At 41.6% G+C, this 16,045-nt stretch overlaps 1 protein-coding gene across 10 annotated transcripts in view; it reads left to right on the top strand.

Moving 5' to 3' along the window:
- Positions 1–16,045, top strand: part of clasp2 (cytoplasmic linker associated protein 2) — a 68,122-nt gene that overhangs the window by 48,486 nt on the left and 3,591 nt on the right. For 3 of the 10 annotated variants that reach the window (XM_034125074.1, XM_034125082.1, XM_034125078.1), the window contains 17 exons: positions 1,237–1,344; positions 1,668–1,730; positions 2,289–2,395; positions 2,553–2,576; positions 2,738–2,890; positions 3,952–4,043; positions 5,501–5,564; positions 6,210–6,269; positions 6,586–6,588; positions 8,063–8,226; positions 8,834–8,912; positions 10,841–10,984; positions 11,310–11,453; positions 11,564–11,670; positions 12,369–12,507; positions 15,152–15,329; positions 15,797–15,990. In XM_034125074.1, coding sequence (XP_033980965.1) covers positions 1,237–1,344; positions 1,668–1,730; positions 2,289–2,395; positions 2,553–2,576; positions 2,738–2,890; positions 3,952–4,043; positions 5,501–5,564; positions 6,210–6,269; positions 6,586–6,588; positions 8,063–8,226; positions 8,834–8,912; positions 10,841–10,984; positions 11,310–11,453; positions 11,564–11,670; positions 12,369–12,507; positions 15,152–15,329; positions 15,797–15,990 — 1,823 coding nt within the window. Of the gene's footprint in view, positions 1–1,236; positions 1,345–1,667; positions 1,731–2,288; positions 2,396–2,552; positions 2,577–2,734; positions 2,891–3,951; positions 4,044–5,500; positions 5,565–6,209; positions 6,270–6,585; positions 6,589–8,062; positions 8,227–8,833; positions 8,913–10,840; positions 10,985–11,309; positions 11,454–11,563; positions 11,671–12,368; positions 12,508–15,151; positions 15,330–15,796; positions 15,991–16,045 lie in introns of all 10 variants that reach the window. The other 7 variants (XM_034125075.1, XM_034125076.1, XM_034125080.1 and 4 more) reach the window with 7 other exon arrangements.

Below are 16,045 nucleotides of genomic sequence, written 5' to 3'. Positions count from 1 at the left end.
GAAAAGGAATTCAAGGTTTTGATTGAAGCTTCGAAACTATTTGGTACAGCCCTTGTATATAATGTAAATATATACATGTATATGTATCATCATGATCTTAAAATCATCCCTCATTGTTTATGATCATCCATCACTATAAATCTCGCGATTTCTCCCATCTTCCCAGTCTCTAACCTGTCTCTGAATTATGGCTGTGTTGTTATGGTGATGGGTGCCCATGATCAACAGATGTCCAGCATTATGAACGCCTCCTCCCCTCTTTACTAACCTGTTGCCATTGGCTGGTGAACCAACCCTCTGGCAGGATCAGCGCAGCTTGATCAGGGCTTCAGGCTGTGATTAACCCTGATTGGCTGTAGATGCTGCAGCTGACGAACAGAGCAATGAACGGACAAGTTGATTGCGATGCTATTGGATGAAAGCGCACATCCTCCCCTCGCCCATCCCTCGTTCGCTTAATTCCTTCTTACATAATCACTTCCTTTTCTATTTTGTGTGTTTGTGTGTGAGATGGGTGATTGCATGTGATTATCAAAGGTTTTGTTTCATTTCAAATTGAGTCCAGCAGTCCTGTGCTTCTATGGGTGATTCTCATCTAGAGCTGAACTAATTAGTCAACCAAGAAAATAATTTGCAGCTTTGAGAATCAATAAATCAATTAAGTCCCAATATTTGCTGGTTCTGAAATTAAAATGTCATGATTATTGAATCGTTAACTTGTAAATTACAATTGTGAACCCAGTTATAATATATGACTGTTGGTCCAAAAGATTTAACCATCTTCAAAACATCACCTTTTGTTGTGATTTGGTGATCTTTTGAAGAGAGCTTGCAGTATTTGCAGATATTTTATAGACAAACTGAAATTGCCAATCCATCCACAGAAACGTAATCTGCCGCTGTTTTGAAAATTAAACATCTTGTCAATCATAAGTGCTCCTTTGAGTCAGCAGCTCGTATTCTCTCTTGTATCCGTCAGTTTTTCACTTTTGCATGTTCTGTGTACATAGACAAAGACGTATATAAGATACGTCTTTATCTATGTATCGTCATCTGTCTTATATCACAACTCATGTTTGTCTTTCTTCTTTGTCCTTTGGTTGTCTTACGTATGTCCCTTCCCTTTGTCCTTTGTGTTCTTACTACTGCTTTTCTTCCCTTTGCTGCTCTTCCTTCCCTTGTTTCCCCTCACCTTTCCCTCTGCTGCGTCGCGGTGTTGTTACCCGGTGGCGTTAGCTCGGGGCAGTCGTATCCCTCGGCCCAGTATGAGTCAGGGCTGCAGCAGAGAGGCCAGCAGGGAGAGCAGCCGGGACACCAGCCCCGTACGCTCCTTCACGCCCCTCGGTGAGTAGCAGCCGCAGACAGACACCCAGGAGGGATTACTAGTGAAATCACAGATAGGAAATCAAAGCAGGAGAGAAAGCTTTCTTTTAAGTAAGCTCAGAATTAAGCAACTTCTATATTAATGGTGTCTGATTTGACCAAACTTATAAAAACCTCAACATTTTGAGGGTGATTAAAAAAGGAAAGAAAGAGAAAAATCACTTGCATGTTTTTCAGCCTTTCTTTCTACTCTCACACCCTGTGTTAGGGTTGTGTGTTTCTTTGTCTCGCGTGTGTGGGTGCGTGAGTTAAACTCTGTATGTGTGTTTTAATCTTGGTTGCAGCAACGCGGAGCTACTCTCGCTCCACCGGAGCGCTCCATGCACCTGACGTTTTTGGTGCTGCAGGTGAAGGCTGAGTACTTCTTCCTCTCCGTACCTCACCCACCCACGTCGCCTTGATTTGTGTTCGCTCACCCGTTCTTCTTTTTGTTTTCTTTAGTGCCAAGCATCTTCTCCTACAATTTTGTCAACCTTTTTTCTTTCCTTTTTCATCAGCCTCCATGTTTTTTGTTCATTTTTTTTTTATTCCCCCCCAGGATGTCGTACCTTCCAGTGGAAATGCATGTTTCTGCCGGTTTTACCATTGTTTCATTTGTTTATTTAGCCCTGCCTCTTTTCTACAAGGACACCAACAAATCTTCCATGTTTTCTGTCATCATACTTTCTCCCCCAGCAGCACCTGCAATGTCACCTAACAAGTCATAACATCAACTTACAGGGTTGGCTCATGGGAAATGTAGTGTGGCTGGGATGAGTAAATGTCAGAGGATGGATGGTGATGCGGAGAGTGGTTGATCATCAGAGGACGAGTGCGAGACTGTTTGATGAGTGAGAGAAATCTATATAAGGTCTATAAATTCTAAAATGTTTCATCCTCCACTCTTTCTCTCTGACTCTCTCCAGGATCAGGTTTTGGTATCAGTCAGTCCAGTCGCCTCTCTTCTTCAGTCAGCGCCATGAGGGTCCTCAACCCAGGCTCAGACGTCGAAGAGGCTCTCGCAGATGCATTGGTATTAAAACGCATAAAAACATCAAAATAAACACTAAATACCTTTGTAAATCTTACACGATCCAGTAAACTGTCACCATGTGCAGCCTCTTGCAGTGTGTGTTTGTGTGTGTGTGTGTTAACTAACCCCTGGTTCTACCTTTGTTTAATGCTGTCAGCTGTTGGGAGACATGCGGTCTAAGGTCAGCTCCTTCTCCTGCCTCTTACCTGTGTGTTGTGTGTGTTTAGTTGTGTTTCTACTCAATTCAGCTGGTGTGCGAGTGCATGTCTTAGCGGTATTAGTGCATTTTCTCTTCCAGTTTAATTTCATCTCCTTTGGATTTCTGTCCTCCACCCGCAGAAGAAGCCAGCACGACGGCGGTATGAGAACTACAGCATGTACTCTGACGACGACGCTAACAGCGACGCGTCCAGCGCCTGCTCAGAGCGCTCCTACAGCTCCAGGAACGGAGGAGCCATCCCCACCTACATGAGGCAGACAGAAGACGTAGCTGAGGTGAGTAGCAACAGCGGGACAGCAGAAAAACAATCCTTAAAAGAGTGAAGTCAGTAGGCCATGTAACAAGAAGACACTCTTCCAGACAGCTGTGCACACATTTCTAAATTAAATACATAGTCCATCTTGTCCTTAATCCAGGCAACTCTGCTTAGTAGTTCTTTCTTCCAAAGGCACGTAAAAAAAATGCTTTACTAAAGTTAATTGTGTTACACAACATATTTCAGTACTGTTAAAGCGAGGGTATGCACACTTCTTGGAGCACCATTGGGCAAACACTCCATAATAACGTTTCAGCATATTGTCATTCAAGTCGACTGATGTGCTGGTTCTCACTATAGACATGTTTGCAATAATTTAGCTGTGTTCAGTGTAATTTGAATTGCTGTCGTTTCAGTAAGCAAATTAGTGCCATTAGAGTTACATTAGGCACTTTCACACCGGATTACTTTTCCCAGGAATAGTTCCGATAGTTCCCTTGGATTTTGCGTTCACGCCAAAAAGATCTGGAACTAGAACTTTTGTTTCGGGAACCTTTTCACCTTTTTAAGTTTTTGTGAAGCCGCCATTTTATTTGCTTTATTAGCATTAGCCCAGCGCACCAACGGAGAGAGACTAACTTATGGCAACACAAAATAAAACGTGGGATCGGTGGAGTGATGAGGAGGTGTCAGCGCTTCGGGTGGCGATTTACTGCCACCCAAAGTCCCGGACTCCGGGACTTCGGGTGGCAGTATACGCCGTGAAGTTGTTTGCGGCCTGCCAGTAAACCCAAAGCAGAAGAAGAAGAAGTGACGTCAGCGGCTTCATTTGCCGAATCCTCCCTCAGGGATTTATTCCGGTGTGAACGCGATTTACTAGTTCCAGGACTAAAGAGTTCGGCGGGACTAAGTACTGGGAACTAAGTACGGCAAAGTACTTGGTGTGAAAGCGGCTAATGTAAAGCCATGTCAGTTGGTTATCAGGCTCAATATATTTTTATATCATCATTTGCTTTGTGCCTGTATAAAAGTCTTACCAGTCTGTGTGTGTGTGCGTGTCAATTGTGTGTCTCTTTACAGGTGTTGAACCGTTGTGCCAGTGCTAACTGGTCGGAGAGGAAGGAGGGGCTGTTGGGCCTCCAGGCGCTGCTGAAGAACCAGCGCACCCTCAGGTCAGACACAGAACAGCAGATGTGTTTTCAAACAATAAAGGGATTAATAGTTCAGAAATACTTGTGAAGTAAATAAATACCTATTCTCTGGGAGTTAAAGAAGATGAGTTTAACAGATAATGGGAAAATGGGTTAGGTTTAGACAGTAAGTACAGTATGTACTTTATTTACATTAATGTCCATTATAGTAGAAGTTAAATAGAACTGCCTACTGCATTAAGCATTAGGGGGGGGGGGGCTCCCGCAACATCTTGCAAGAAACAGCGTGTGAGGGCTTCTTAACATTTAAGAAACTATGAATGTGTCATACCCACTTAACGGGAAGAAACTCAGCTACCTGACGATATGAACAATTTTTACCGAAACAAAACACAAGTCTAACGCCGAGCCTCTGAAATAGCACTAAGCGAAAGACTGCTAACGCACTTAGCACATAACTCACGGTAGAAATATGTTATACTTCATCGGATCTGCACAAACAAGATATCATATGAAAGCTGAGATTCCACAGATTCCAATGGTATAAGTATCATCACTGTGCGACCAAAACTCGCGGAGGCAAGCAAAGACAACACACAACTTCACTTTACGTGGCCAAAACGGCAAATACGTCGTACCTTTGCTGTTTTCTGATCAAAAGTTGTGTTCAATGGCATTAAAACGCATATAAACGCTGCTGAAGCTTAATCCAATGTCTCTGTGTCACTTTGAAATGATTACTGATAATCCATCATAACATTTATGTCAATAAGAGTAGTTTTCATATATAGTTGCTATGAGAGTTACGAGAGTGTATGAGAGCTTCTGGTTTTGGGCATGCTGGCTGCGCATCACTCTCATTCACCAATTGGTAATGTTTAGATGGATTTAGGAACTTCCCCTCGATTCTATGGCTCTAACGGTTCAAAACAGGTGTCAATCACCAAAATCGACCGATGGGTTCCAGGGATATGGAAAATCCACCCAAATGACCCCAGAAGTGGGTTTTTTTTTCTAAACCTCTCAAAAAGGTCAAATGTCACTTGTTTTGCATCAATCTTGATACAGGGTACTTATTATATGTTATAGTTTGGATTCCTAAAGCTTTTAGTCTACTATCCCATCATTCAAAGGTGGTTTTCACTATAAGTAATGTTTTTTTTTTGGACGGACACAATAATTTACTTTTTTTTTTACTATGTTCAATCTGAATTTACTTTAAAATAAAAACATCTATATTGATTCTGACTTTTCTACATCCAACTCACAGGTTTATCATTGCTTTGAGAAGAAAGATTATTAATTTACCCCTTTTAGAAGTGAAGATATAGTCAATTGTTCTGGAAATGTCATTTTCGAGCCTGAGACCTGAAAAACAGGCTCAGGGCTTAACTGGTTAAAGACTTGTGATTTCTTCTTTTTTTTTAAAGAGGAAGAGTAAATCAAAATCAACTGTGTTTGTTTTCTCTAATCTGCAGTCGGGTAGAGTTGAAGAGGCTGTGTGAAATCTTCACCAGGATGTTTGCAGACCCCCACAGTAAGGTATGAGTGCAACCAGCGTACACACCATTCACTCATTTACATAACATGCCAAACACATTCATCATTCACTCACTTTTATTTTACTTTGGTTCCAAACATTTTGTTTTCCCCACCATCCTTCACTGTACCGGATTCTGCCAAAACAAACACAAAGACATGTTGTAAACAGACACGCTTTAGCACTCATAAATTATAAACAAAGTATTCAGGATAAGATAAAAACAGGATAATCAGGTTAAAGAGTATTCTCAGCTGCACACACACCTTCACACTCAAACATAATGAAAGGCATGCAGAGTGTGCGACGGACTGTTTTCTAACGGCATGCCACGCCTGAGTTTGCGTGTGACCTCACTCTCCGCCGCCCTGTGGGATTGCTCTGTCACTGTCCAGCAGCGTCGGCTGTGCTCACTGCATTCACTGTCCCCCCTCGCTGCAATCTGAAGTGACGACACTGACCGCACACACACTCAGACGAGCAGATTTGTGGGCTGCCGGCTCTCCTCTCTCACTAACCAGCTGCGTTTCGCCCTCTCTAACACTGCCACGTTTCTCCCGGCGTTATTGAGTGCCACACATGTCGTAAGGTGTGTGAGCCCCTCAGCTACCCGCTCATTTGACGTTTGACGATTTGATGAATTTCAGCGAGACTCCGGCAGAGTGTACGGCACGGCAGAATCCGGTATAAGCTCAGCCTCCTTCAAGGTACTGCATCTCACCATGGAGCCCTCTCATGCCTTCATCTATCCATCCAACACCTTTCCTTCTCTCTCATCTCCATCGTTTTTCAACATTGTTCAATATTCTTTTCAAGTGTGCACAAAACATCACTTTCTTTTTTTTAAATGATGTTGCTCATGTTTTTTTGACTCTTTTTCCATGTAGCAAATGTTCAACAGAAAGTCAGGATGTTGAGCGTACACACACACACACACACTCTCTCTGAGTTTATTCAGGTATCTGATGCTAACAGATGTGTCTCTCTCTCCCCCATGCCTCCTCCCTCTGGAACTCTCTGTAGAGAGTAAGTTTGTCCGATCAGTGTTCCTGTGTTTTTAGTTTGTTTGGATGAAAGCTCACTCACTAACCTACCTCACTAAAGGTTGCCTGTAACTTCACTGTCTGAAATCAACCACTGGCATGTAGCCATGGTGACAACATGGTCAGATCGGAAAATCCTTGTCAAGTCTAATATTTTCTAATATTATTAATATTGTTAATCATTTGGGTGATTAAAAGGGAATACTTCACCCCAAAATGACTATTTTCAATAACTACTCGCATCGTGCTACCAAAATGTTACTTCAACACATGCCTCTGCAGTGAATGAAGAATCCCAAAACAATAAACTCTTGATGAATTTAAGTAAATGGATGGAACGTTTCATAACAAAATTATATCAAAACTAGGGCTGCACGATATTGGAAAAAACTGACATTGCGATTTTTTTCCCCTGCGATATATATATATATATATATATATATATATATATATATATATATATATATCTATATATATATATATTATATATATATATATATATATATATATATATATATATATAGCGATATGAAAACATACAGGAATTGAAGAACAGACAGTTTTTTTTTATCCGCAAACCATCCTTTCTTGAACTTTAACGCTATACAATTGGTATTTTTCTAACTATATTTAACCGAATGAAGGATTTTAGTCACGGACGTCTGGATCTTAAGTTATCAGAGCAACAAGCTGAGCTAGCTCAGTTAGCAGCGCCGAACTGCCCTGGAGAAACACATTAAACTACTTTATTCAGTGTTTTTACCTTTTTTCACCGGGTCCGTTTGCTTTGGAGATTTGATTGTGATTGGTGGTTTGCTGTGCATGCAGAGCCCACATGTCACTCACTCAAGTACCCCTGACATGAGCCGTGCAAGTTTTCCTTTGCAAGCAGCAAAATAATTGTAACATGACGTGTTTGAGTTAATTTGCCTACTTAATATCGCACGTCCTAAAAGAAAGAAAATTAAAAAGAATATTTTGAAAAATCGCACGTCCTGCAATGTGAATATCGCGCATGCGCATATCGCGATTATCGTCACCACACGATATATCGTGCAGCCCTAATCAAAACATCCCTTTACACTTTCCATAAACAGTCCCATGCTTCTATAGTGAGACTGAGAATGCTTGATATAGTTTTGCTGTTTTTATGTATTATTTTTTTTATGCATCACATTATTAATTTACCATGGAGGAGGTTGGTAATTGATAAACAAACTATTTAGGGATGAAGTATTCCTTTATTTTTTTAAATACTAATTGGTGATTGTGGGATCAAGTCGTGCTGCAATAATGAGTGAATAACCACTAACTACACTACAGGAACTAATGCTACTCTCACATGATACTTTCTAAGCATAACCCTCCTGTGTCCTGTAATGACTTGCATGAAACATGTGAATTAATGAGTATGTGAGTCGCTGTGTGACCCAAACTGTTGTGTGTCCGGTTTTTAGGTCTTCAGTATGTTCCTGGAGACACTGGTAGATTTCATCCTGGTTCATAAGGAGGATCTGCAGGACTGGCTGTTCGTCCTGCTCACACAGCTTCTGAAGAAGATGGGAGCGGACCTGCTGGGTTCTGTTCAGGGCAAAGTCCAGAGAGCGCTGGACATCACACGGTGGGTGAAACACTGAGTGACGACTGACATGAGAAAACAGGAGTAGACCCATGGGTAACATACGTTTTATGTATAGAATAAAATGGTATTTAAACATGGAGGTTCCGCCCCTCCTTTCAGTCTCTCAAATATGTAGATTTCAGTTTTAAATCACATTAATATTAAGATCGTTAGGTTTTGAACTGACAAATCACAACATTTATAAACATCACCTTGGTCTTGGACTTGACTAGGATGGACATTTTTCACTATTTAGAGACCAAGTGTTCAATAGATTCATCGCAACAAAATATCTGGGGGTTCACCTTTAATTGCAGCCTTACTAACATACTTTTTTATCACAAAAAAGGTGCAGTTGAAAGCTCAGAAAAAGCTTCTTGCACTTGATAATTTGTTACACATATAAAAGGAAATGTGAGGATCCACTCTGTCCACTGTTGTTACACATACATAAAGAGAAATTATAACATACACATTATTTAACTCAAAGTGTCTCTCCAGGTTATTATATTTTACTGTGTTGCTAAAATAGTCAAAGGTCCTTTACTCTTGAGATGTGTTTGTGTGTGTGCTGATTTAATGTGGATTTGTTTTCCCCCTGTTTCAGAGATTCGTTCCCCAATGACCTCCAGTTCACTATTCTCATGAGGTTCACTGTGGACCAGACACAGACGCCAAACCTCAAGGTAGATCACATGTTCATTTACTCTGTGTGTCTGCGTTATGATGAGAGAGAGATGAGTGTGTGAAGGTTTGAGTCAGGGAGGGGTGAGAGGACCTCAGGGACTATGTGTAACCATGGTAACTGCTGTACTGATATGACCTCACTGACTGAACCCCTGAGTCCCGGCTGTGATTGGATTTCTCTGGCCTCTCCTGGCTGGCTTGTGCTCTGCTTCAGTGCGGACACTCCCTTCAAGCTTCCCTCCTCTAACTCCTTGTTTCCTCACTAACCCTCCCCTTTGCCCCATCTCCTTACCTACCCCTCAAGATGTGCTACTTCTACTTTCCCCGCTGTCATCACCTTTTATCTCTCTGTTGCTGTGGCCCCTCCCATCCGTTCCTGCCTGATATTAAACCCCTTCTCACAACCTTTTTTATTCCTTTTAAGTATCTCTTCCCTTTGTCATCCAACTAAACGTGAGCAATGAAAGATATTATAAGCCTCACAATTCACTGAAACATATGATAAACTAAACCTTTATTTGACTTAGCATATTTTTACTCCTGTCATTCAAGAGGTAGCATGATGTTTCTCATTTCTCATTTGTCAGCTGTTGTTTTTGTAGTGACAAATGTAATGCAGTAAAAACAACTTAAAGCACAGTTATGGTCCTATTCTTTGGCCTGAATAAACTCTATAGTTAAATAAACATTGTTCTCACACTCCTAAATTCTCCAACGGGTCATGACGTGACCTTACAGCTAACAAAATCTGACTAGGCGGGGTAATATGAAGACATATGCAGTGAGACGTTAGAAATAGCTTTGAAGGTTTTGCAAATCAATGTGGCAATCTTGGATTTTCCGGGGTTTTTCCTACGTGATGCAATTCACTGTTCACTGGGCAGTTCTTCAATAGAATTTCCAGAAAAATATATATGACTATTGCACAATATAAATACAAAAAGGAACGTTAAACATAAACATACTGCCTGAGGTGTCTTTCCTTGCAACTCTGATAAATGTGCACGCATCATGCAGTGCGATCATGTTAATATAATATAATGTTTCAGCAGCACAGCAGTCATTATCCATCTCATAAACTGATGCATGAAGTCGCCGGTTGTGTTTTTTAAATTGGCATCACAGCGCTTTACTGCCATCATGTGGCCTAAACAATGAAATTGTGTTTTGCCGGATTTTCAGATGATACAATTTCAATATAGCCTACTTTCCAATCGTATTTACTCTCTGCATCCTCCCTCCCTCCTCCCTCCCTACACTTCCCTCCCTCTCTTGTCTCCCCCTCCCTTGTCCTCGTCTCCCTTTCTCTCTCCGTTGATTGACGCGGTGCTTCTCCTCTTTCTCTCTGAAGCGTGTGCGGAGCTCGTGTTGCGGGCGAGGGCGAGGCAGGGGAGGGGCCGAGGTTAGATTGTTCCCCCCCCAGAGCGCGGCGCCACGCCTGCTCTCTAGACGAGCAGGCTGCAGCCTGGAGCCAGTCCTCCCAGGTCAGTGCGCTCCGGGGGGAGCAATTATATGGCGCGCACTTTGCTGCTAAGTGATTTGGACGAAGTTTCTGGCCCTTGAGGTGCATAAGGAGAGAGATGGAGGAAACTCAGGAGTCAGTTGATGCGTTTCAGATCATGCAGTGAATTTTTGCATTTATTGAATCCTTTGTTTGGTCATCGCTTTAATTTCATTGATTTGTTTTCCCACGTGATAAAGCATGACCATTATGCACATTTGCTCTTCTCACTGATTCATCAGATTATTTGATTTTTTCAGACCTGCAAGAGAAGCTGTCGCTGACTGAACATTCGTGCTCACTCTTTCACGCCTGTGTTTGATATTGCTGTATTTTTGTTTTTGCAGGTGACTTAGGGCCATGCTTTTTCCTTGTTATCAGTCGGCTATCTAATGATATGTATGAATGCTCATTTCTGTCTTGCAGGTGAAGGTGGCGATTCTGAAGTACATCGACACGTTGACGTTACAGATGGAGGCTCCAGACTTTGTGAACTCCAGCGAGACTCGACTGGCCATCTCCCGCATCATCACCTGGACGACCGAACCCAAGAGCTCTGACGTCAGAAAGGTGCGGACTCACAGACAAAACAAGATATTATTCCAACGGTTCATTATCATGTTATTGGAAAGAATTGCCACACTTTCCAGCTCAAGAATAAACATAAATATAAATATGTTAGCATATGCCCATTGTTTATGTTATTATTGTATTGCATAGTAAAATCTTTATATTGTTTGTTTTTATAACCGGTATTGCTCCAATGTAGAGGATCCAAAACCAAATGATTTTACTCTCTTATCTTTGTATAACTGAGATGTAAAAGTATAGGAATTTTAATCCTCAACACGGTAAGATTTCTAGCTGACAGATCTTTCCTTTCTGTGTGTAACAGGCAGCCCAGTCGGTGTTAATCTCGCTCTTCCAGCTCAATACTCCGGAGTTCACCATGCTGCTGGCAGCCCTGCCCAAGACCTTTCAGGACGGAGCCACCAAGCTGCTTCAAAACCATCTGAAGAACACTGGCAACGCTGCGCAGGTAACAAAGGGAGGGTTACAGACACGTGAAGTTAATCATTACACTATAACATTAATGGCTTACTTCGGTTAGCTCAAATTAACTTGGTTGGTTGTGTGTCACTTCCTCAGGCACCAATGGGCAGCCCTCTGACGCGCCACACCCCCCGGTCTCCTGCAAACTGGTCCAGCCCGGTCACATCGCCCACCAACACCTCCCAGAACACCCCCTCACCAAGGTAACACACACACACACACACACACACACACACACACACACACACACACACACACACACACACACACACTGGAAAGTCTAACAATCATTGACAAATAAGTGTTTATACAGACCGACATCTACACGGTCGAAAAGAGTAAAAAGTTTGCAAATGTCTGTATGAATCAAACCACAGCAGTAAGAGACAGTAGCTGTTTTTCCATTAAAAAAAAATGGTATGCACATATCGAAGTAGTACATTTGAGAAGCGATATGAAACAAACAAGATTTGATAAAACATCCTCAATTGTGCAAATAGTGTGTATGGGTTTTTTGCCCTGTTGAAAAAGTGCATGTGCTTAACGGGAAATGAAAACACTGTTGCCAAATACGTAGCGAACATTTAACCACATGCCTGCTCAGCTGTTGCCACTGTGAATGGGAGGTTCATTTCAAATTAGCTTGAGATATTGAATGGAAACAACGTTCATGACTCAGTGCACTGCTTCCTTCTTCTTCTTTATGTCTCTAGTTCACAATTTAAAAAACATTTTTGTAGTAAAACCCTCTGGGTTCACATGAATCTCAATCACATTGATTCTAGAAGAAGAAAAATGTTTTATTCCATGTTAAATGTTTATATCACATACAAAGTGATATTTAGCAGGGCAGTTTAATGACTCAATTGAGCTGTAAACCTTTCTCTTGTTGTTTGTGTAGTGCATTTGACTACGACACAGAGAACATGAACTCGGAGGACATCTACAGCTCTCTGAAAGGCGTCACTGAGGCCATCCAGAACTTCAGCGTCCGCAGCCAGGAGGACATGAACGAACCCATCCACCGGCAGGGAGAGGAGGTCAGTGGAGGAGGAGGAGGAGCATACAAGTTTCCTTTGTTGATGCTAATGTACAGTGTGTACCTCACCATATATCCAGGCTGATATCAAGCCTGGATATATGTCAAATATATATGTCAAATATATATCAAAATATACTTGTGAAGGATTTTTCTTCCTGTAATTGTTGGCAACACTTCTGGTTGGTTTGGTGTGACATTTTCTTACTCAGGCATGATGACATGACTTTGAATCAGAACAAAGGTGAATAATTTACAGACGTTATTGTGAAAGATGACCAGCCAAGATGAGTGGTGTAAAAATGAAAAAGCTGCCATCTTTTAGGAATTCTTACACAAAATGAGTGCCATAACTCATCTATTTGGCTTGTTGTAAAGAAGCTAATCGTTGCAGAGAGACAATATTTAATGAAAGTGAAGCAAAATACTGCTGCAAATAAAAATAGTTGAGGTTTTGGGGATAGTGGTAGCAAAAAAGAGAAAAAGCTTGAATGCATTTATTGTTTAATCAGGTTTTAATGTTCATCAGTTCCCGCATTCTTCAGAAACACAATTAACTTTAATTCCCTGTTGTGGGAAACAGTTTTATTTGTAACAATAAACCATGCTTTCTGCACTCAACAGTAGCAAGACTTAAGAAGACTTTTCCTACAGTGAGCGTTGTTAGACTCCTTAACAAGTAGCCCAGATCACTTGAAAGGTAAAGAATACATGTTTATTCCTCTGTAGGGTCCTTTTAAAAAATGTCTGTGGAAAAATAAAGCCCTTTTATTAGACGTAAATTAATGCAATTGCCTGAAAGTATTACATTGTAGCCCAGGCTGCAGGCTAACAGGTTAACAAATAACTAAGTTACCCATTAGTACTGTCTTGACGCATGCAACCATAAGGCATGTCCCACAGTGGTTCAATATTGTCAAAGTTCAGATTTAAATGTAAAGTCTTGCAAAGGTCTAAATACACAAGCACACAGACACAGACACACACACACGCACACACATAGCTAGCTATATTAACTGTATGTGACCCTGCCATCTGATCCCTCCACCACTCCCCCTGCAGCGTGGGAACCCAGAGGCATACATTAGCTGTTGATGAACGCTCGACTGTGAACTTAATCCTCCTCAGCCTCTGATAAAATCACGTGTATTGTTTGTTATGATCCCCAATGGGTGTAAACGACACCAAGAACATTTTCTCAACAAGAAACTCCCCTTTTATCTGGATACTCGACAACCCCGGCCCTTTTTAAGGACACGATGTACTCTAGTACAGAGGTGTGACCTCTTGACATTTTACCCATGTCAAGCATCTGAAATATGATCAGCCCACATGTCGGCAGCCTGCCAATCACAGCGCAGCTGACTCATTAAACCACCTCCCCTTTAGTAGTATGTGTGCAAAATACACAGAAACACGAGCAGCTTAACCCCGCTGCATTACTCACCTGCTGGTTCTCCTTCTCCAGTCCCAACATCGGGTTGTTTTTATTACAACTAGAGAACCACATGCTGTCAACAAAGGAAATGTCCTCCAGGTAGTCCTGGTCGAGTTCCTTCAATTAATCCAGATGAGTGAATCTGGAAAGTAAAACTATGGGTTTATGTTTCCTTTGTTTACACCAGTATCTATACCTGCTGACACAACATACTGCTCAGCATTTAGGGATGTGTTACGGAGGTGATCTCTGGTGCCATAGATCTCGGCCTCCGTTACGGATAATATAGCTTCATATTTGGCGAAGTATATTCTGTTCTACACTAAAACATGGCACAGGAAGAATGTGAATATACATGTAATTTATGCATCTATTTGTCACGATCTGTCTATGTTTTAGTTTGTCTGTCTCTATTTCTTGTTTTATTCTGAAAAATGTTCCCCTTCCCCCATGTCTGTTGTTGCTGATTGTGTTCACCTGGTGCCCTGTGTTGTCTCCTCCCCCCTCACCTGTGTCTTGTTGATTGATTAGTCTGTGGGTATTTAGGCTCTGTGTTTCCTGTTTGTGGTGGGTGAGATCCTTGTGGCTGCAGGATATGTTCAGGGAGAACAACAGGATTGAGGCTGTGAGTCCTGTGTCTATGATTTTAATTAATGCCCACACCGGGTTGTATTTGGGACGTTGTGCCTCTGCCTCCTTGCTTGGTCGGGCCGCTCAATTGTCAGCTTCACAGGATGTTTTTGCCCTTAACCTGTTTATTCATCCTGGTGCAAAAACTTGAATTTGAGCTCTGCTACAGACTGAACAACTGGACTGACACTGCCTCAACAGCTGTGTCATGGTCCGGTTTCAAGAGGCCTCTTTTTTGGCCTCCTGTCTTATTTTTGACAGTTGAGGTCAAGTTGCAGTCTGGCCTGTAGTGCTGATAATAAATTAACTTGTGAAGTCTTTTTGACAACTCAGAAAATAAACATGAGGAGCAGCATGACGTGCTGTCCATCAAATGCTTGTTTTTCTCCTCAATGGGTACAAAGTGCTGATTATGCAGAATGACAGTCGTGAGGTTTCTCTGATGAATGAATTACCTTTCATTCAATTTAACACCACTTGTTTGTTTTGTTGGAAATAAAAGACGACGATAAACAAAAATGCAGCTGCAATGACCTGCCATGTTTTTCTTTAACTTTTTTTTATTGCATTTCTCCAGGGAGACGGCGGGACAGACTTTGTGGACGGAGGCCGCATGGCTCTGGACAACAAGACGTCCCTCCTCAACACCCCCCTGCTGTCCTCCAGCCCCCGAGGGGCCCGAGATTTCTTAGACTCTCCCTTCAAACACGGCCGCAAAGACACTAGCATGGACGACTCGGAGCAGCTCACAGATGGTACACAAACACATTCTGACAGAAAACACAGACACAGGAAACAAGTTTTTTTTATAATTGTGCATGGTTTTTTCTTGTTTTATTTGCACCTCTTTTTTAAATAAAGGTTGGACAGAGAAAAGTAAATAGAGGTAACATACATGTGCAGGTGAAAAAGAAACTAATCATGGGCTTATATAAGAAAAACTCACCTAAAAAGAGAGTAACTAAATTAAAACAACTATTCAAAATAAAATATCAAAAAACAGTACATTATTTTACAGGCCTTATATTTGAGATATATATCTATATATATATCATATTTTCACATTATGTGCAATGCCGTGTTTAAACATGACGAAATAAATGCCCAATTGTGTATAAATAAAATCTATCTTATAAAGTAAGGTATGGAGATATTAGCCTGTAGTATAATTGTAAGAATGCGATTGAAATTCTACAGTTTCTTATCTATTGTTTCTTAACAGAAAGCAGCCTGGACCAATCGGAGCTTGTGGCTGAGCTGCTGAAAGAGTTGTCCAATCACAACGAGCGCATCGAGGAGAGGAAGACAGCGCTGTGCGAGCTGCTGAAGCTGATCCGCGAGAACACGCTGCTGGTTTGGGACGAGCACTTCAAGACCATCCTGTTGCTCCTGCTGGAAACCATGGGAGACAGAGAGGTACACACACACACACTGGAAACACACTTCTGGGATGACACTGTGCAAATATGCC

Source organism: Trematomus bernacchii, unplaced genomic scaffold (assembly GCF_902827165.1).
Source record: "Trematomus bernacchii unplaced genomic scaffold, fTreBer1.1, whole genome shotgun sequence".
Taxonomy (NCBI): domain Eukaryota; kingdom Metazoa; phylum Chordata; class Actinopteri; order Perciformes; family Nototheniidae; genus Trematomus; species Trematomus bernacchii.
The sequence above is the reverse complement of the archived record's forward strand: the minus strand, read 5'-3'. Positions and strand labels throughout refer to the sequence as shown.